This window comes from Pipra filicauda, unplaced genomic scaffold, assembly GCF_003945595.2.
Source record: "Pipra filicauda isolate LSUMZ 115617 unplaced genomic scaffold, ASM394559v2 scaffold54_size4384275_pilon, whole genome shotgun sequence".
In the NCBI taxonomy this organism is placed as follows: domain Eukaryota; kingdom Metazoa; phylum Chordata; class Aves; order Passeriformes; family Pipridae; genus Pipra; species Pipra filicauda.
The window spans coordinates 4,024,047-4,044,882 of NW_024104698.1; the positions used below are offsets into that span (position 1 = coordinate 4,024,047).

At 43.4% G+C, this 20,836-nt stretch overlaps 1 protein-coding gene across 2 annotated transcripts in view; it reads right to left on the bottom strand.

Annotated features, from left to right (window-relative positions):
- Positions 1 to 14,886, bottom strand: part of RUNX2 (RUNX family transcription factor 2) — a 162,899-nt gene extending 148,013 nt beyond the window's left edge. For both annotated transcript variants that reach the window (XM_027722392.2, XM_027722312.2), the window contains exons 1-3: positions 14,180 to 14,886; positions 6,959 to 7,115; positions 814 to 918 (exon numbers count right to left, since the gene is read on the bottom strand). In XM_027722392.2, the coding sequence (XP_027578193.2) occupies positions 814 to 918; positions 6,959 to 7,115; positions 14,180 to 14,479 (562 nt within the window). In that variant the 5' untranslated portion in view covers positions 14,480 to 14,886. The remainder of the gene's footprint in view (positions 1 to 813; positions 919 to 6,958; positions 7,116 to 14,179) is intronic.
- Between the last annotated feature and the right edge of the window lie 5,950 nt (positions 14,887 to 20,836).

The window sequence follows — 20,836 nt, forward strand, 5'->3', positions numbered from 1 at the left end:
TGGATTAACCAGGCTTGACTGCATCTAAAAATAAGTGCTACCCATAAAACTGCTCAAACATGACAAAACACAATTGTCATAAAAATACAGCCATTGCAAAATAGATAAATCATTGCAAATATGTTCTTAGTAAGTTTGCAAGGCTATGAGATAAATGTGCTAAGTGAAAATCTGCTGGACCATGTTTAAATAAAATAAACTTTCTGTGTACAAATAAGAAACAAAGACCATGCTGATACGCTGCTTTTTTTTAATCTTTCTTTGGCCCCTCAGGGTCTACGATGAGTCCATAGCTGAAAACCAATTTCAGGTATGATGAGATTAACCAGGTGCATTAATTATCTGATGGCAAAAGAATTTAAGGGCAAACAAAAAGGCGCTATATTATATATTTTCTCTCTGCACTAGGATTGATCCTGAAAGATCAGGCTCCTGTTTTGTTCTAAACGTTTTCACTTGGAAGCTTACAGGAGTTCAGGGAATCCAGCACGTTGCAGGATTGTATCTATTATGCCTAAATCAGATTACATATAAATACAGTGGGTTTAGTTCTCATTTGCACTGGCAGATAATGTATCAAGACCTTGATGTGAATGAGAATCAGGTTTGGGATTGCCCAAATTCAGCCAAGCACTTAAGTGTGTGTTTAATGCAAGTATGTGTGTGGTCCAATAGACTCCAAATTAAGCATGCACTCACATATTTTGCTGAGCAAGAACCAAAGTCTGACAAAGATATACGTATTTCATTTATGGGTCTCTTTTAAGCAAAATTAAGCAGACATAAGAGAGAAAACAAGAAGATAATACTCACTTCTAGGCTCTCTTGGCCCATCCACTGTAACCTTTATAGCTCTGTGGTATGTAGCGACTTGGGGGGGATTTGTCAGGACAGTTATTGTCAAAGTAAAGCTCTTCCCTACAAAGGGAAAAAAACAACAAGGAATGAGTGATTACAACATGAAAACAGTCACATGCATGTTCAGTAAAGAATCAGAGACGCTTAAAATTATTCCCTGTCGTTACCACAATCGTGAAAATTAAAAACATAACTGACCATAGGAGTTTTCCTCCCCTTCGGTTTTACTCTATGTCAAGAATACGTCCATGTGTTGACAATCTAAATGTTTCTTATTTAATAATGGGTCATCATACAATGACAGAACAAAAGTGATTCACTGCTGAGGACAAGCCAAATTCTTTGCTGTATTGAAAGTGGTGTAAATCCAAAGCAAGTCAGATAATTTAAAAATTTACTCCAGTTTCACAGCTGTGTGACAGAGAGCAGAATGTGACCACATGTTATTTACTTCACACAGTTTTATCATTTCATTTGTTTGACTTGACTACAATAAGATGAGGAAAGAATATATTTTCCTCCTGGGAGATATTTTAACAGCGAATCAGTGTCTCCTGTCCTTCATATGCCAGGGCTAATATGATGATATCATTATTACTGGAACACACCTTTTTTTCCCTATATATATTCCATCTATGAAATCCTAAGAAAGCTCCCAGCTTTCCCGTGAGGGTGAGAAATGTCTGTGTGCACGTACGTTACTATCGTCAGTCTGCATTGTTGGTTTTTGGTTTTTTTTAACTTTACAAAGCTCGAATTCAGGCAGAGATTGCACAAGATCATCCACAGACTCTTAACTGAATGAAAACGTTAAAAAGAAATAAATAAAGGGAGCTGCCTGCGTCTGAGCACACATTCTCACAGGCGCTGGCCCCTGTTTGGGAGACTCACTGACAGTTGTAATCTGTTAGATATGCAACGGTTAGTCATGTCAGATAGTCAAAACTGAAAACTGTTTCAAGACAGGAAAAGGTGGGCGTACAACAGTGACTCAATAAAACAGTCAGCAATCTTTGGCCTTCATGCTCATTTAAGCTGCTACTTTACCAGACACTTAAAACTCTTTCCCCTCCCACCCCCCCTCCCCTTCCCTGGGTGTATTTGTGCATTTTTGTTGCTAAGGCTTTTCCTCTTGCTGAACTCTGAAGGCATTCAATCAAGGCACAGATCTTAAACGATATGTAACAGTGCAAACTTAATGCAGTTTTTTCAAGCCTAATACAGAACAGCTTATATATAAGGCATAATACAGAACAGAGCTTTGGCTGTCAAATCTAGTAATTGGTCTTTCTTTCTGGTCCAAGTCGTATATCCCCCAAACCTGCCTGAGACATGCATCATTTATTATCAGGAGTGCAGCTTCAAACTGTCTTGGCTATAATTTTCGGGAACTAGAATGTGACATGGAATTCTTTTTAAAGGAAACATGACTGTCATTTAGAGTAAAATGATTTTCCAGGTGAAGCTGTGCTCCAGCTGTGCCCAGCTCTCTGGGAGATGCAGGTTAGAGGGATGGTCAGGACCCCAGAAAATAACAGCATTTTGGAATGGTTTGGGTTGGAAGGCATCTTAAAGATCATTTAGTTCCAACCCCCGTGCCATGGACAGGGACAACTTCCCCTAGACCACGTTGCTCCAAGCCCCATCCAGCCTGGCCCTGAACACTTCCAGGAATGGGGCAGCCACAGTTTCTCTGGGCAACCTGTTCCTGTGTCTTGCCACACTCACAGGGAAGAATTTCTTTCTCATGTCTAATCTAACCCTGCTCTTTTTCAGTTTAAGTGTGCAAAAATCTCAGGAGTCTGAACTTTGTCCAGTGGCCAGAGCTGAAGGTGGCTTTCCCCAGTTTCACTGGGAAAGGGATTATTTCTCAGATCATCACAGGAGGAGAGTTAGGTGTGTGTAGGATGTCCAGTCTTTGTCCAGTCTCGCCCATCTGCTGTCCCAGAGGTGAACTGTGTGTCCTGCCCTCATATGGTGGGTGTGTGGGCAGCAACAGCCCTGCTCAAGCACACAGTTCCTCCGTGCCTGCTTGTTTAGGGCTGAGGAGAGTCTATGCCTTTTATCCCTCTCCAAGGATGAATTCAGCCTACTACTTGGACATATATAATTCTCTAGGTACAGGTTTAAGGCTTCCTTTGGCACCAGCTTATCATGGCAAAAAGTTCTGACCATTAAATTTTATGCTGATGACACTCAGATTACAGCTACCTCTGGAAAATCAGTAGAATATTACTGGTAACAAAGATACTAAAGAGGCATTTCCATATACCTTTGAATGAAGAATTTGGCCTTCCATGCTACCATTCCCTTTATATGCCAAATCCATACAAAAGTCTATCATGACAGAAAGAATTAACTCAACGAAATATTATTTGTAAGATGCTGTAAAATCATTCTGTAGAAAAGCACTGCAAGGTTTTCTACACTAAATATAACTCAACAGGTTACAGTGGCCAGAAAAAAATGAGTTTCTTAATTTGAGGAGTTTGGACCTCAACAGTGAGAATTTCTGAACTGTCACCTCTTAGCCAGCCTAAGCTGAAGAGGTGAGCAGCTAATTTGAAAGAGAAACTGGTTTTGTTCCCTAACTGGTTTTTTACCAAACCAAAGTATGGATGTAGTAACACCAACGAAGCCCCCTCGCACTCCATAAACCACAGAGCACTTCATTGTGGGAAGCTGCACAGCCCTGCCAGCACACTCCAGAGCTTTCAAGAGATGATTTACATATTACAGGACTAAGAATGAAATAAATTTTTACTGTTCTTCACTGTTTCAGTGATGCTGATGCCTTCCACAGCTATTTCACAGATATCCCTCCTCGGCTACAAAATCCGTTAATGCACTTTTTATCACCTTTCTTTATTGCCCTTAGTCACTTCAACTATCCACTTTCAGAGGCTAAAGACTAATTGTAGTTCTCTTTTATTAAATTCCCCAGCCAAGCAGTCATCTGGCACTATTGCTTCAGTGTGTCTAAACTGTGCATTCTTTGTTATTCACACATGTGAGCTGAGCTGACACAGAGGAGGACGAGATGGACATATGCTGAAGCACAAGGCAAACCCCAGAAATGATCTTGAAAGGAGACTCAGCAGCTTGTGTGTGCGTGTTGCATATTTTTTCAGTTAGATGCTAATGTGATTAAAGTATCGGGACACAACAAAATTAAGGTTATGATCCTTTGCTTATTGAAGACAGGAATTCTTTCTTCTATGCGCTGTGGATCAGGCTTGTAAAAGTGAGCTACTGCCTGAAAACCACATACAACAACTGCTGCATTTGCATCAAACACTCTGGTTACTTATTCTTATGAATCCAAAAATGGCGTTTAGGAGAAATTATACAAACAGAAACGTGAAGCTTCTGTCAGGCAAGCAACATAAATATGTATAAAAATCGAGTTTCTCCATTGAGCCATGGGAAGCAAGTAAAAACGTGGGAGAGGAGGTGAAGTGGTAAGTTGATGATTCAGACTTCACAATCAAATCTAGAGATACAGAGATCAAAGCACGAGCTGCTTAGAAAGATGTAAATCTGAAGTCAGGAACAGGTGTGGATTAGTTTCTTGCCACCAGAAAAGGATTTCTTTATTACTTTATTTTTTCCTGTTCTGCTTCAAGACTTGTGTTTACCGATATTTGTCTATGTAAGGAGCTTTCTCACTTCTGTTTGCAACCACTGCTTTCTTTTCCTGGTATTTTAAGCAGAGTTCTAAAAATCTATCATTAATGATAACTCTTTCTCCTTCTCTCCTTCTCTCTCCTCTCTCTCTCCTTCTCCCCCTCTGTGTTCTAAGTCTGGAAGACAAGTCTGGACCAATTTCTCCATCCTGCCTCTGGCAGCAGAATGCAGCATTTCAGATCCTCCACCGAGTCCCGGCTGCTTCAAAGGAAAAGCCCTACTTTCTTCCGTTAAGATCATAAGAAATATAGGGGGAGGGGGTCAGCTCTGTTTGGACATAATTACACTTCATCAAAAGAAGCTTTCTTCATCTTCCATGCGTGAAAAGTCTGCAAGCAGTTAAGTCTGTCTTTTTTCTTCCTTTTTTTTTTTTTTTTAACTTTTCTTTTTTTTTTTTTTTTTTAAATATAAAAATTGCTATTTGGGAAACTGGCCAAAACTCAGAAAGCCAATATAGTAAAACAGTGCACACCCTTTGTTTTTCTTTGAAGTCTCTTAAATAAATATGTTGAGGGTTTGAAAAGTACACTATCACTTTTCCATAGATTCTACCCAGATTGATCAGAGAGAAAGTCTATTCCAAGTCTGCTAGATAAAAATATAAATTAAACTACTGGAACCAAATTTTAGGAGGTTTGTGTTTGTGTCTGTAGCTGTATCTACGGAGGCTTTAGGCCTTTATTTAATTTCCTATGCTTTAATAAAAAGTATATATCGTGGGTTTGAAATTAAATTCACAGATCAGAGGTAGTACATCACATTTCTGTCCTTTTTCAGCACTACTGAAAAACTGATACACCACTGAACTTCTACTGTAAGGCAGCAGTAGAGATGGAGCCAGAGAACTTTCAAACCTAGTCCATCAGCAGAATAACAAAGTAAACTGTTTTTCTAAAAGAAAGGAAGACAAATGGAAGAGATAGATAACTCCTTGTTCACAAGGGGAATAAACTCTGTATTTATACTGCATTACTGTTGCAAAAGTTATTCTGTCTTTCAAGTTATTCTTTATTACCAATACTTTGCAAGTTTTAAAATGATAAAGAGAATTTTGGGCCAGGCCACTAAAATAAAGAATAGTCACTGTAAGCCATGCTTATGGACTCACTCTCACAAAACGCTTGTAAAAATGTGCTGACAGATTTAGACTATCTGGGCCTCTGTCACATGTTTAATTTCTTTTTGGAAAAAAATTCGTTCCTTCTTTAAGATGAATTGCAACTGCTTTCTAAGGAATATTACTGTAAAATTAGCTTTATTGCTAATTTCCTAGCATAATTGTTCTGCTTCTGTTGCTTTGGTTTGCCCCATGCAGGGTTAGTTTAGAAAAATGAATAATTACTTCAAATACATAAAGGAAAAAAAATTGTGGGTTGAAACAATGACTGATACAACCAAACATTCTGAAGATTCATGCAGTAAGAACTGCAGTGCCAGCTTCCTTCAAGATATCCTTTCAATCACTACCTGAAGTTTGAAAGCAGCCATCAGACCCTTAAAGAGGAATTCTTGCAAACTTGCAATGATTACAAAGGCTTTCTGTAAGTACAGTGCCCTTTCCAGATTATAGGAAGCTCCTAAACAGCTGGAAGACAATGACAGCACTCTACAACTTCAGAAAAAAAATAAAATTGGAAGTTACCATGTCATATAAACGAAAGTTAACATTGAGTTCAAGCCCAAACTTACCAGCAATTCATAAAAACTCAACCAGCTTACTAAAAAGATTTTCACAGGGGTGATTTTCACAGGTTATCAGCAGTTTGATCGTAAAGGGCAGAGAAGTCACTAGTAAATTTTCCACCAATAGCTGTTAAGCCTTGAAAGATCTAAGTCCTTAAAGAATACAACCTATAGCACATGTGATATGCAAAATCCCCCTAATTACAAGTCTTCTACAACAACTTCAGAAGCAGCTTTACTGCTTAAGGGAATTCTCCACCTCTCACTGCCACGGACTGAGATACACTTTTTGACTCCACATAACCCAGATCACACATATGCCCTTCTCCTTCCACCCTTCCTGTGTGATTAAAACAGGAAAGCGGGTACTCTGTGAATCATTTTTCAAAACCTGTGTCTGATAAAAGACTACAGAGACATGAGGAGTCAGAAAAACTGAAGAAAACTCTTAACTTACTTTGTGAAAATGCTGAAGTTTGCCACCAAAACACATGTACGCCCCTCCAAATGAAAGGCTGACAACCTGAACAACCTGATCTAGTGGAAGGTGTCCCTGCCCATGGCAGAGGGTTGGAACTAGATGACCTTTAAGGTCCCTTACAACCCAAACTTTTCAATGATTCTATGAACAATGGATTTATGGATTAATCAGTATTTCATTGCAGAGTAAGCCTGACGTCCAGACATTGTTTTTCACTTCGTTATGGACACATAAAAGGCAGTGGCCTACCTCTTCCACTTCTGCCCACAAATCGTAAGTCATTAAATCTGGCCACCTGGTTCTTCATCACGGCAGACGCGTTTCGCAGCTCTGCAGAGTAATTCTCGTCGTTTCCAGCCATGACAGTGACCACTGTCCCATCGGGCACTTCTCCTAAGGCCACCACCTGTAAAAAGGGGAAGACAATCACAACTGGTGAAGCCACACTTTGGAAGCGTGTGTCTCCCTTCCAGCCTTCCAGGCTGCCACGCTCATTATGAGGCTCCGTGGCAGCTTCTCCAGCCCGCTGCGGTGAGGAGTCTTGCACTCGCTGCACACAGAACAAAGTGCCACATCAAACACAGAAACATCATGTATTGTCTCCCTTTCTCAGAGCCTAACAGGGAGTTTCTTCTTTGTTGCATTTCTTCAGAAACATTCAGTGTCCTTATACAGAGTGTTTGCTTTAATGCTTCCTGAAGGCCAACTTTGTTCTTAGCAACCAACGAGCAGCGAGAGAACACGAGGCATGGCTCGTATCCATAAATTATACATGGGAACATTTGAAATGGAAAGCTGGAAATTACTATTAGCAGCCTTATCACCCAGAATTGGTTCTACTTCTCTGTTGTTTACACCCATCACCCCACCCCCCGAGCTCCTCAGACTTCAAGCCAGAGAGAACCCTGCATCCACCCATCCCAGGAGTGGCACTCGGGGCATCAGTAGACAAAGCTCTACGCCCAGCACGCTCTGGGATGGAGCACTTTGTGGCTGGAATTCAAACTCTTCAGATGCAATATAAAACAAAGCTGTATTTCCTTGCAGGCATGTAAATTTTCATAGCGCTCGCAAGAGTCGCATGTGGTTAGTGCTGATACCTCCCTCAAATTCCAGGATGGGTGAACAGAAGATATCAAAGTATTTCACTTCTCCTTACGTTCCAGCTACCTGATAGTCTCACTTTTATGCTTCAGTGGTTAAGCAGTGCTCCAATATCTGAGTAGATAAATGTCACAGAGCAGACAGCTTCTAATTTGAAAACACCAGGGATTCCTACAGTGTACTGTGACTTTTTAAATTAAAAATAAAGGTAAACAGGAGTTAATTGACTAGGAAGAAAATATACACATGGGGAAAAAAAGTCCACAAAAGTATGAATAAAATAATTTCCTTTTCCCTGTTTATGGAAATAAATTTATAACAAAAAGAGATTCAGAAATATAGCATAGCCAAACTAAAACTTGAAAAAATATCTTGAGCTACAAAGTGTCTCCACTTGCAGCTTCTACCAGTTTATATGGTCAGATATGACTTCTTATATTATTCAGAGTAATTCATTCTGTCTCCGGAAACATATATTACATTTTGTGATACGGCCTGCTTGAAATATCTTTCCTATAAATGATCCTGGCTGAAACTAATAATTGCAGGTTGCATGGTGATATTAATTCAGTGGAAAGAATTAGGAGCTCTGGATATGCAGGGAGAGCATGTGGCCCAGTACACTGTACAGTGTTTCTCTCAAATGATAAAAACAAATTACAAAGGTATAAAAAATATAAAAATATTTGAAATAGACCATATTACTGAAAAGTACAGCTTGTCTTATTTAAAAGAAATATTGAATCGAAAAAAGCAAGCAAAGCTGAAAGTCTTTTTTTCCGTAAACACCAGGTAATACCACCCAAAACTGAAAACTGAGTTTTGCCACAAACTAGTGTGAGGTTTTCATCTATCAAACAGAGATTTTACTTTAAAGTGATATGAATGTCCCTCAACATAAAAACAGAGGAACCACTGCTGTGGGTAAGATCTGAGGTCTCACTAACTCTCTGACTTGGGTCTGGCAGCAACCAGATCTGACAGCTTCAAAGCCAGGTGTAAGGAATAATAAATAATAATCAAATAACAAATAATAATCTGCTGAACAGATTATAGAGCTGACTCTAACAGTTAATAAATGGATACTGGCTTTAAAGCATGGGGCTTGAGACTACTTATAAACCACTCCCTTCCCAGCCTGCGACACACCACGTTATCTCTGGACGGTCTTGTCTCGCCCATCAGCATCCCAGGGAGTTGCACCCTACGCTTTTTATATCTCACAAAACAACAACAAAAAAATCACATTAACTTCAGAAATGCAAAGAATCTGAGAGCTCAGGAGGAAGCACAAGGCCGCCAGGAGCCTCGGGAGAGGGAGCAAGATGCCTGCAGCCTCAGGTCACCCCTTTCTCCCCAGGTACCCAGAGCACATACAGGCAGTGCCATCACAGCTCCATCACAGCCCCAAACACAGTTACAGTCTATAACACCTGGACAGGAGGGAGCAAAACCTCTTAAAAAGCTCCCCTCTGTCCCCTGTTGCTTCTCAGAGTTTTCCTGCCTGCCCCTTCCACTGGATGTCAGTTCAATTTGTCAGCTTAGCCATCAGCCCAGAGCTGCACGTGCTGCTGCCACCGCCGGGCAATCGCACCTAATCGAGAGCTGCATCGGTACTGAGAGGCTTTGGATGCAGCATGATGCAATATCACTATTCATCTCACTCAGAGGAGACCGAACGACAAGACAAACTGAAATCAGAGGTGAAAATAAAATCTTTGGCTAATAAAATAAAATCCTATAGCATGGGAAGATCCCCTGCCAGCCAACAGGAGTAAAATGCGTGTTCCTTTCATAATTTGATACTTTTTTTGCCACAAAATACCAGAGGACTACTGCACAGGTACATAGTAGATCTGGATAGGAAAAAAAAGCTTTGCAAAACAAGTTTGAAACCTGGAGAAATACATGTCATTTTGAGAATTTTAAAAAGTAACTGTACCTGCTGAAAGACTGTTGGCATAAATCTTTATTTGGCAATTTTATACCATGTATCAATACAAAATTGATGACATATTCTTAGAAAGAGGATTGTAAATGCACTGTTAAATGAGTAAAGACTGTGTAAAAAATTAAAGATGAGAAGTGATGAGAAGCAGCCACAGTGCATTCCTTACCTATTCTTTGTCTCAGTGTCTCTACTATTTCAACACATTTATTTTCCATTATAAACTCTCTACACATTTCTAGGACTAAAGGTAGATTTTGCCTTTGCTTTTTTTTTTTTTTAAACCAAAGCTCAAAACGGTACATAAAGTCAAATGAAGTCCCAAAATAAAAGCAAACCAATTCTTACAAGTTGAAAATAACTATGTGTTTTTTGCATAACACAATTCTCATCTGGTTAGGCAACCTGTTTGCCCAGTTTCGGTCCAGTGGGATTTGAACTGGCCAAAGCATGTACCCTACAGACGGAAGTTATAGGCACAAAGCAAAACTAGAACACAACAGCAGGTACTCAGACTTTCTGCAGAGTAAAAAGCTTGTTTAAAAAACCCCCACCAATGTACATGCTAAATAGTTCCTCCCAAACATTGGTATCTGCCACTTCAACAACTTTCTTGCGAAACACTGAAGTCAAACTGCCTCTGAATGCAAAATCTTCTGTATTGAGAATGCTTTTTCCAGAGATTGCCAAAAGAGCATCTGATACTATTAAAAATATTTTAATGTTCTGTAAGTTAAAACAGAATAACTGATTCGCGCTACTTTTTGTTTCAAAATGTACATCTGGGCCGACAATTTATACAGCAGGTTTCAGCTTGAAGCTATTTAAAACAGCTGAGTTATAAACTCTGAAATTTGGGGTTTGGAGTGGAAATGCTGACAGACCCAGAACTACTGTGGTGCTACTGGGGAGAGGTTTTAGACTCCATGTCCTGTTTTTCCCCCTGCCTTTAGGTCCACTAAGACTCTTTGTTACTATTAGCATCGTACAGAAGTCACTTGTAACCTCTAACGTGGCAATTTGAATTTTTATGATTTGCAGTAAAATCTCCCACAGAGTGGCCAAGTTCTGATGACTTGACTCAAATAAAGTACCACTGGCTACTGAGATTAAGAAGTGAATATGATTTGGACCCAGGTGCACAATATGCATTTATTTTGTGCTGGAATATGAAGAGCTAGAGCTGTAATAATAGGTACCCATCTAATCCTCTTCCCCACAAAACCAGTTTGCATTAACAATCTTATTAGAGAGCACACGACAGGGGCTCCCTCCCCAGTGTGTGCAAATATTAATACTTAAAATTCAAACCTAATGCTAAGCCAACACTATTTCAAAAAATTATAATCAAACCCAGCACTGTTTATAACATACTTCCTCTCCTGCATATGATTTATATCTGTTTTTTTAAATTAAAACAGTGCTATATCGAGTGTACATTTTCACTGGGGATTGCTGCAAGAGAATTATGACACACTTAACACACCACTCAAAACATTATCATCAACATATTATTTATTGCCAATAAAACTTCACAAAGTGTGTTGTCTGTGAGCTATTTCACTTTCAAGTTATGTTTAGCTGAGATTTCTATAGCTCAAATCTGTCTTTTCTTTCCCTTTCAGAGCTAATTCCCATTCTGTTATAACACAGTCAAGTGTTTCACTGGATGATACATGCAGCTTCTTTGGTCTAAAACTACTGAGCAACTGCATGAAAATTACATTTGAAAAATGAAATAAATTTTTAATAAATAGTCAAAAGTATTTCAAATGAGTTTCAAATTAATTTACCAGTAAATAAGGGTGAATGTAATTTAGGAATAATTTTTAAAAGTATGTATTGCATGCGAAAACACAGCTGCACCCACAGTGGAAGGGTGTAAGGGGCAACGTGTGCCCTAAAGCATCAGTAAATCAGTCAGATCTGCACTGCCCTGTCAGCAGTCAAATATAGGAGACAAACAAATAAATACATATATATGAACACAAAAAAAGATTGGGAAACGGTCTAATCCTTTTTCTATCCTTTTATCACACGTAGGCATTCTTATTGTAATAATATTCTAAATATTCTAATATTTAGTTTAGGTCTTTCCCTTATTCTAATGAACTGCGACCGCATCCTTTGAATTGCTGTGAGGTAGGAGAAGGCTCAGACACCTCAAATGAGAACAACAACGCCAGCACGATAATGCAACAGCTCTCGCGTCCCTTCTTTAAAGAGTAACTATAATGCCAACTTAATCTAACTCTCAATTAAATTAGAATCACAATTCTGCAAAAGCTCCTCCTCCTCCTCACCCTGCAGCCCCTGTGAATCAGAATCACCGTGATCCACACCTAGAGAGGCTGTGAGTGCTACACCGAGTCACAAAGTCAAAAGACATCCCATTGTTCTGCCATTCCTACTGAGTCCGACCATCCTGTCCTGCATAAGCAGGCCCTGTGCAAAGGGTTCCTCCCGTAATTCCAGCCTCTCCAAGCTGTTCCCACACACACAGGCACTTTAGTGAACCCTCACCCGCACACCCGTAAGATTTTCAAAGCAAAGCTCTATCTTTATCACCACTCACTTTAACACCAGCTCATTTAACCACTTCCACTATTTTTTCCTGGAAAAACGGTCATGATAACACGGCTGGCAGTGGGGAAACACAACAACAAGGCTGTGTTCTGGAACGCGCTGGGTGAGACCATTTCCAAACTTTTCTGCCCTTTGAGGGATTTCCAGGCACGTTATTTTTCACAGGAAAATGATGGTATGATGAGGCCCTCGAAGGGCCAACGCACCTCGCTCCGACCCCACATCCCACTCGGACAGGTGCTTGGGGACATCCCCAGCCATTGCCCGCTCCCTACCAAAGGCCACTGGGGGAAAAACTCCAGGGGCATGCTTGGAAGTATTGCTAGGGGAGGAAAAGGGTTTGTTTTAAAGCATGCAATTACTGTTGTTATTATTACAGTTTTTGTAAAAAATCGTTTCCTCTCATTAGTGCGCCGTGGGGATGGAGACAGAAAATTAAAAGCAGCATCCCCGGTGCAGAGTGGGGTGGGATTTATTATGGAAACGTGCGACCCTGCCAAGGAGAGCGTCTCTGGGTAGCCACTTCCTCGCTTGTCCACCAGGAGAAGTGAAGGGACCTCGTGTCCCCCCCACCCAGGAGCTCTGCGTCCCCCTTCCCAGCCCCATCTCAGCCCGGGATGTTGGAGGGCAAAGCCGCGATCCCACTCTGCAACCCCAGCCTGAACCTCGGACCCCACTCCACCTTCCCGCACGCTTCAGAGCCACCCCAAATCCCCCAGTCCCACTCCCGGGAGCGGAGAGGAAGGAAGGGACACCTCCGTGGGTCAGGGACTGGGTTTCGAGAGAGAGGGGGGCACCCACTTTGCCACACTGCGCTCGCCCCTTCCTCAGGGAGGGCACGCAAGGTTTGGGGTTTTTAAAAAAAAAAAAAAAAAAGGCAAGCCCAGAGACAGGGGGCGCAGGGAATGTCTCCGGGGTGGATGATGAGGGGGGCACAGGGTGCCCGGGGAGGACACGCCGGCAGTGCCCCGCGGGGATGGAGATAACGGGATGGCTCCGGGGGCACGGAGGCCGTGGCAAGGGTGAGGGGGGCAGAGCAGACCTACGGGGGCACAGGAAACGCAGCAGGACGCGGGGCACGGGGACCACTGCAGTTGGAAGGCACTGCGGGGGTGCACCCCGACACATTGCGGGACGGGGAGTACAGGGGACACAGCAGAACGAGGACGGGATATAGAAGCCACTGTAAGACTTGAACACTTGGGGGGGGGGGGGTGGGAATACAGGAGTCATTGCAGACTGGGGGGTCAGCGAAGCCCTGCGGGCCGGGAGCGGGGGGAACAGGAGGCATTGCAGGATGGGGGTGCACGGGGAGGCACTGCAGGACTGGGGTGGGGAGGGGGTACAGGAGGCACTGCAGCCCGAGGGGCACCGGAGACATTGCTGGGGGGCGGGGGGAGACAGAAGCCCCTTGCAGAAGGGGGAACACAGAAGACCCCGCGGGGCGATGGGGCACAGGAGACGCTGCAGAAGGGGGTGCGGGGGGCACAGAAGTCCCTGCAGGCCGAGGGGGGGGGGGAGACACAAAAGTCCCTCCGGACCTAGGGGAAACAGGAGGCACTTGAAGGACGGGGGGCGGAGGGGCACAGAAGTCCCTGTGGGCCGGGGGTCACAAAAGCCCCTGGAGGACGGGGGAGGAGGGGGCACCGGCGACACTGCGAGACAGACAGAGAGAAATCCCGGCGGGGCACAGAAGCTCCTGTGGGACGGGGATCACCGGAGACACCGCGGGCCGGGAGTTGGCACAGAAGCCCCTGCGGGTGGAAGCGCAGCCGGCGCGGCGTGGGGGGAGCATCCCCGGCCGGGGCGACTGCGGGAGGGGGGTGTCTCACCTTGAACGCCACCGGGAGGGTCTTGTTGCAGCGCCAGTGCGAGGGCAGGACGGAGCAGAGGAAGTTGGGGCTGTCGGTGCGGACCAGCTCGGCGGGGTGGTCAGCGATGATCTCCACCATGGTGCGGTTATCGTGGGGGCGCAGCCGGGGCACGGCGGCCGCCGCGTCCTGCTGCTGCTGCTGCTGCTGCTGCTGCTGGGCGACCACCACCGGGCTGACCTCGCTCATCTTGCCGGGCTGCAGGCTGCTGGAGGGGGGGCTGAACCTCCGGCTGGTGCTGGGATCTACGGGAATACGCATCACAACAGCCACAAGTTAGCGAATTGGGGGGCGGGGGGGGGGGGAGCGGTAGGGGGATCTCTCGTCGAGGAGGCGTGTAGTGGGGGGTGGGGGTTGTAAAAAAAATAATAATATATATATATAGCGAAAAAAAGGGGTGAGTGAAAAAGTGAAGGGGTGAGGATAAGGGTCAAAAAAGCAAAACAGGCAAAAAATAGAAAAAAAAAAAGGAGCGGATTAAAAACACGAAGAAGAAAAAAAATCTCAGTCTGGTTTTGGTTTGTTTTGGTTTTTTTTTCTTTAAGAAAGACGGACAGGGCGGGGGGTGATGCCGGTCTGGGGGCGCCTGCAGCCCGGAGCAGCAAGGAGGCAGAGTCTGGCGGTTGGTCCGGGGCTGCCCCTCTCAGCACAGCCCGGCTGGAAACTGCATGGTCCCGGCTTCTGCCCAGCTGCAAAGCGCTGCTGCTTCTCCTCCTCCTTCCTTCCTTCCTTCTCGCACAGTCTCTCTGCTCTTTTCCCTCCTTCTAGCCACCGCTTCTTCCCTCAAGTGCTTGAGTTTCTTTCCTTTTTTCTTCCCCTCCCTCCCTGTCCTCTTTTCCTTTTCGGATTTTCCAAATATTGTCTTGGGAAAAGTAGAACTCGCTGCTGGTTCAGCTTCCTGGGCTGCTGCTGCTGGTGGCCGCCAGAATCGGAGCGTAACTCAGCCCCGGAGAGGAGAGGAGAGGAGGGGGGGGTTCAGGGGAACGTCCCGGTTTCCTCCGAGGAAATCTTCCTCCTCCGGACACACACGCACACAGACACACACACACACACACACACACAAACAAAAAAAAAAAAAAAAAAAAGGAGCAAACAAAAAGCCTCGCTGGGACAGAAGCGAGGAGCCGCTGAGTTCTCCCGCTTATTGCCTTTGGCTTCAGGAAGCGGGAGCTCGGGAAGGGGCTTGGGAAAAGTGGCTCCCCCCTCCAAAAAAAAAGGTGCTCCCGAAGCGATTTCGGCGTGGAAAGAAAGTGAATGGGGTTGTTGGGGTGAAGAGGAAAGTCACAGGGCTGATAATTAAAAGAGAGACTTTTTAGCCAGTTCCTTTGGGAGGATCAGGACTTAAGAAAAGTTAAACTTTCGGATTCCCAGGGAAAAAAAAGCGGGGAGCATAGTTGGAAAAAAACAAACAACACAACAATAAAACACCCCTCCTTAGGCTGATTTCTAAAATATGACCAAGTAAATTCTGGGAAAAGGCAGCCTCGGTGCAGCCCAGTCCTTCACATGAAGTCGCTGCTGGATCCAAGTCCGTTGAGTTGAACAGGCGAAGAAAAATCTTGCTTTTTTTTTTTTTGCCCTTGATGAACAACGGCAGCAAAAAAAAAAAAAAAATCATTAAAATGTCGCTTGGTTTGAGTTATTTTTCTTTCTAAAAAATCGGGTTAAAAATAATAATAATGAAAAAAAAAACAACCAAAAGCAACAAACTTCTTTTGGGTCCCAAGAAGTTGAGGTCGGGGAAGATGAAGGAGCCGGAAAAAAAAACCAAACCCACGCCACAGTTTTTTTGTCCTGAATGTGGTTTTTGGAGGCTGGGATTTCTAATGATTAGGTTTTTGTGGTTTATATATACAGGACTCTCTGGCTAAGGCGATCATTATGCTGATGAGAGTCAGCAGCACGTGGTGCTTCAGTCCTCAGACTTCTGCAGCCTTCAAAATAAATAAACCAATGTGCATCCCCCCCAGGAGGAGAAACTCTCACCCACGGGGAGGGGAACGGGGAAGGGGGGGAGCAGGAGACGGTCTCGGATCTCCACTTCTCTCCGGGTTTTTTCCATTAACACTTTTGGGCTTGTTTGTTTAAAAAAAAAAAAAAAAAAAAAGGCATGAAAAATCTTGTTTGCAAAAAAAATAATAGTAAGAATAATCTGGTGCCAAAGGGTTTTTTGCTAAGTCTCCGGTAGTCTAAAGCCTAAACCATTTCCTTGAATGAATGAAAGCTATAAAACCCCCTTCAGACTATTAAGGTAAAGGGAGTCTGGTTTGTTTTCTCCCTTAAAAAAAAAAGGGCAGATCTTATTAAAAACCATTTACATACCCAATGGTATGAAAGTGTCACCGCCTCCCCGCGCAGATAACAGCCTATCACAACCCGCCCTCTAATTTCTAAGGCTTTACTCCGACTTGCTACTTCCACCTTCTTGTAAAAAGTCGGCGCCGCGTGTGTGCTCCTTGCTCGCCGCCTGTGTGTGACTCGGGGCGGTGTGTGTGTGCCTGCCTGTGCTGAGGGGTGCGCGGGATGCGGCCCTTCCACGGAGCCCTTCCAAGCCCCAAGCCCGGCACCGCCGGTTTGTCCCGTCGGATCCTCCGCCAAACGCCCGGCGAAGCCACCCTGCGCTCGGGGGTGTCGGTGTGCGGGTGGGTGGTGGGAGCACCTCCGGGGCTGTTTCCACACCCGCGGAGCCTCCGCGCCCTCCTCCCGCCGTGAGGCAGCGCTGCCCCCGCGCCCTCCTACACCCCCTACGCCCCCTACGCCCAATTTCTGCCCTCCCGGGCAAACCCCGGCTGTGCCGGCGGGGAGGTGCGAGCAGAGGCGGCTCCTGCTCCGCTCGGCTCCGGAGCAGCAGAACAACCCGCAAGCTCCGCCGATCGGTCACAGGGGAGAGCTCTCGCTCCGCGCACCGCGGCTGCGGCTGCGGCCCCGCTCCGCGCCCGCCCAGCCCCGGCTCCGCGAACATCCCTCCATCCCTGCGCCCCGCGGCTTTCCCACGCCTCCCCCGGGGAGCGGCACCCCCCGACACACTGCCCCGAAGGGATCTGTGCCCTCTGCTTCTTTATTTCCTTTCTTCCCCCCACTTTTTTTTTTTTTTCTTTCCCCGGTCCAAGGTTGGAGGGGCTCTGGAAGTTTTCCACCCCGTTGTGAAAATCCGATCCTTGCGGATAACGCTGCAAAGCCCTCCTGAGCTCGCCCCGCTTCCCCCGACAACCACAGGGATCCGTTTTTCCCCAGAAGTGGCCACATGCGTCTCCAAAGCACAATTACTCATCACCTATACGGACTGGTAGATATGCAGAAGCTCTGGTTTGCTACGGTTGCGATACAGAAAATACATTTTTTCATAATTATTTTGGTAAAATGTTTATGTCCATAGATTCTTCTGGCTTTCTCCACCCCCTCCTTACCTGGCTCTAATACACCCCGTAAGAGCCATTCCAAAAGCACTAGAAAGAAGGCGAGAGATTGTTTTATAACCAAATGCTATATAAGCCTGACAATCATGATTTATTTCATTTCAAACTAGAAGATACGTTTCCACTTTTAATTAGTCACACCAAAAATGTTACAGTTACCTGTCTTCCTACTAAAATAAAATAAAAAGTTAATTAGGATAAACTAAACTAAGCCATTGGAAGCTACCAGTTTAAGTCACTTAAAATAGACCAGGGTTATTTATAATGTCGAAATAAAATTTTCCACTGAACGCCCTAACAAAGTTTCAGGTATCTGGCACAGCTGATTTTCAGTCTCTGTGCAAAAATATCTTTCTGTTGAACATTTACATGTTTAACAGGAACTTACTACAGCCTGGAACAGATCACAGCTCAGAGCTCTAGGATTTTATTTAAATGGTTATGGACAAATTAATAAAAGTACCAGTAATGTTTATGGACCTACATAAAAGCTGGATGGCATTTTTCAGAAGAAGTCATTCATGTTATGATATATATAATCTGGAACATTGGCTTGGATTTGGCTGAAATGGAGAGCAACCCTGCTGTTCGACTTTCCTCGGGTTTTATTTCAGAACTTCTCGGAATTTTAGCACCAGTTGCAAAATGGGTCATATTTTAAGATCTCAGAGAATTGTAGGAGGTTGGTGAAAAAAATGTGCTTGCGCTGCAAGTTACGTCTTCACAAACACCTTCAGATCCACTTTACGAAATCAGATTTTCATTAGTACGGCTGCCCTTGCTGCAATTTAAACTTTCTTTTAGCTTTTTCACTTTTAACTGTGTTATGAATACAGCCATAATTAGATTGTTTTTGGACAAAAAGATAATATTTTAAAGAGCACTGAGTTTGTTTACCATCACATTTATAAAGCGCGGGCCCAGCACGCACCAGTTGTAAGCACTGCATGCTCAGATGAAAAATAATTATCAGATATGAAACATTCTAACCTGGATGACGTTCCCTAAATAAATAGTTTCGATGCCAGCGTGGTGGGCTGGAATGTGCTGGAAATATGAGGAATACCGAATTTATTTTGAGCCTTTCTATGTATGCAAATAGCCTTTGTGAAATGAGAATAAATGAATGGGTTCACTGGGTTTGTTATTGTATTGGATATTTTTAGCCAGAGCGACTACAGCAATGTCAGCAATTATTACTATAGTGAAGGAATTGCCAATATTCTCCTTTCCAACATCTACCTTCCCAAAGTTTTTTATTCACTCGTGAAGAGCGCATCGAGCCAAAATATGTGAACTTAAGTAAACTTAATGCTAGAGCAGGTTTTGCCCAAGTTTCCATTCATTTCAGTAGGGGCGAGATAAGCTCCAGTGTCTCTTGGCAGTGCTTTACTTTCACTTTGGTTGGAAGTTGACTGTTTGCCCAGCTATTCTTTGCTTTTTCTTAAGTATGACAAATAGTAATTCTAGATTAGCACGTTACTCGGTCTGCTAAGTAGGCGTGTGGTAATGAGCTCTGTAACTACAGCATTCTTACTCAGACTATGGACTACTACGCTTTGTTTAACTACTGTGTCCCTGCCCCGTTGATTTACAGCCCAGATAAAAGAAGTTTGTGTCCTGAAATCAGTCAAAAGCATTTAATATTTCAGCACCATGCACAGGTTTTTAGTGTTTATAGTGCCCAATACAAACAGAAGCATAAAGGTTTGAAAGACAGGCTAGAAAATGATTACATTAAGAAAAAAATCAATTTTGAGAATACTACTTTTTCTATGAGTATTTTCAGTAGGAAGTGAGGACTGAGAGCTTTGACAGTGTTCTGTCTCAGGATTTGATCTGAATGCTCTGGGATCTCAGACAAGACTTCTAGCAAGTTTTCCTTCAGTATAAAATAAGGTATTAACTATGACCATATACCTTTTGAGATGGAAAAATTTGTGTTGAATTCTTAGAAGTCCAAAGATGAGCAGGGCTCAGCATTCAGTAATACCAGGAAAAAAAAATGCTTGAATTCTGAAAGCTGGTAGGAAACCTGCTGTGTCACTGCTGAAAAGCTGTCAGCTTTTCCACGGCACGCAGGGAAACACACTCTACACAAGCAAAAAAGTAAACACTTACTGCCTCTGAATTTTTCCTAAATGATGTATTTTCTGCTTCTCTAATAAGCAGGGACTTCCAGCCTAGGTGTGGGTCCTACCGTGGAGTTCTCCCATTTCCCTCCCTGTCTGCAGCCTCTTATGCCCCATTGGAATCGCGAGTATTTCAGGGAGGTTTAAAGCAGCAAACGACCATGTCATCATCGGCATGGAAAGAAACCTCGGCCCACTTGTCATCTTGTAACAGCGTTTGAAAGAGAAAGTATGGCCTGTGCTTTCTGGCAGTAAAAACCTGGATGTGTACTAGGATTAGAAAAATGTATGGCTTGTCTCTCTCAAATAAATTATATATTATATTCTTTTTTTTTTTTTGCTTGCAACAGGCAAACTAAAAATTAACTGTAGAAAGTAGTTAGGGTCCTCATAGTTAGGGACAAACATTTTCTTTTTTTCATGGTAAGACCAACTTTGTCCCTTTCCATTAATCCTCCTCCCAGCTCCTGTGTAAATAAAGAGGAAAAATACAGTTTTTCTCCCTTGGAAAAAATCACATATAAGCAGTATGTTGTTTTAGAAATACAAAGGCTAAAAAATGAGAACTTAAATTTTTTTTTTCCTTATTTCAGCATATATAAAAGCAGCATGAGACAGAAACTTTGTGGCTATTTTTTCTGTTGACAGTGAAAACTGGTTCCCTTGACTTACTGTGGGGAAAGTGGGTGGTATAACTGTTTGTAATTAAAAAGGTTTTATATATTTGGAACCTTGCAGAGTCCCTAAATTTTGCATGCTGTTTTTTAAGAGTCTAATGAAGTGCGCTCTGGCCAGATAAAAGCTCCATAAAGCTCACACAGAAGATACTACAAGATGTAAGTCAATTTTGAGTGGGAGAGGTGTTTTTAATGCTTCCAACCACAAGCACGGCACCAGATCCTTGCATTTACTCTCTCTGTGTTGCAATGGTGAGGATTCCCATTCTAAATCTATTCTCAATAACATGGATTGCAGAAAAAAATTCTTTGTTACTAACACGAGACTGGAAACAATAGAAAAACCCCAAATAGTGACAGGCTTGTTCTAAAAAGGATGAAAACACATAACTT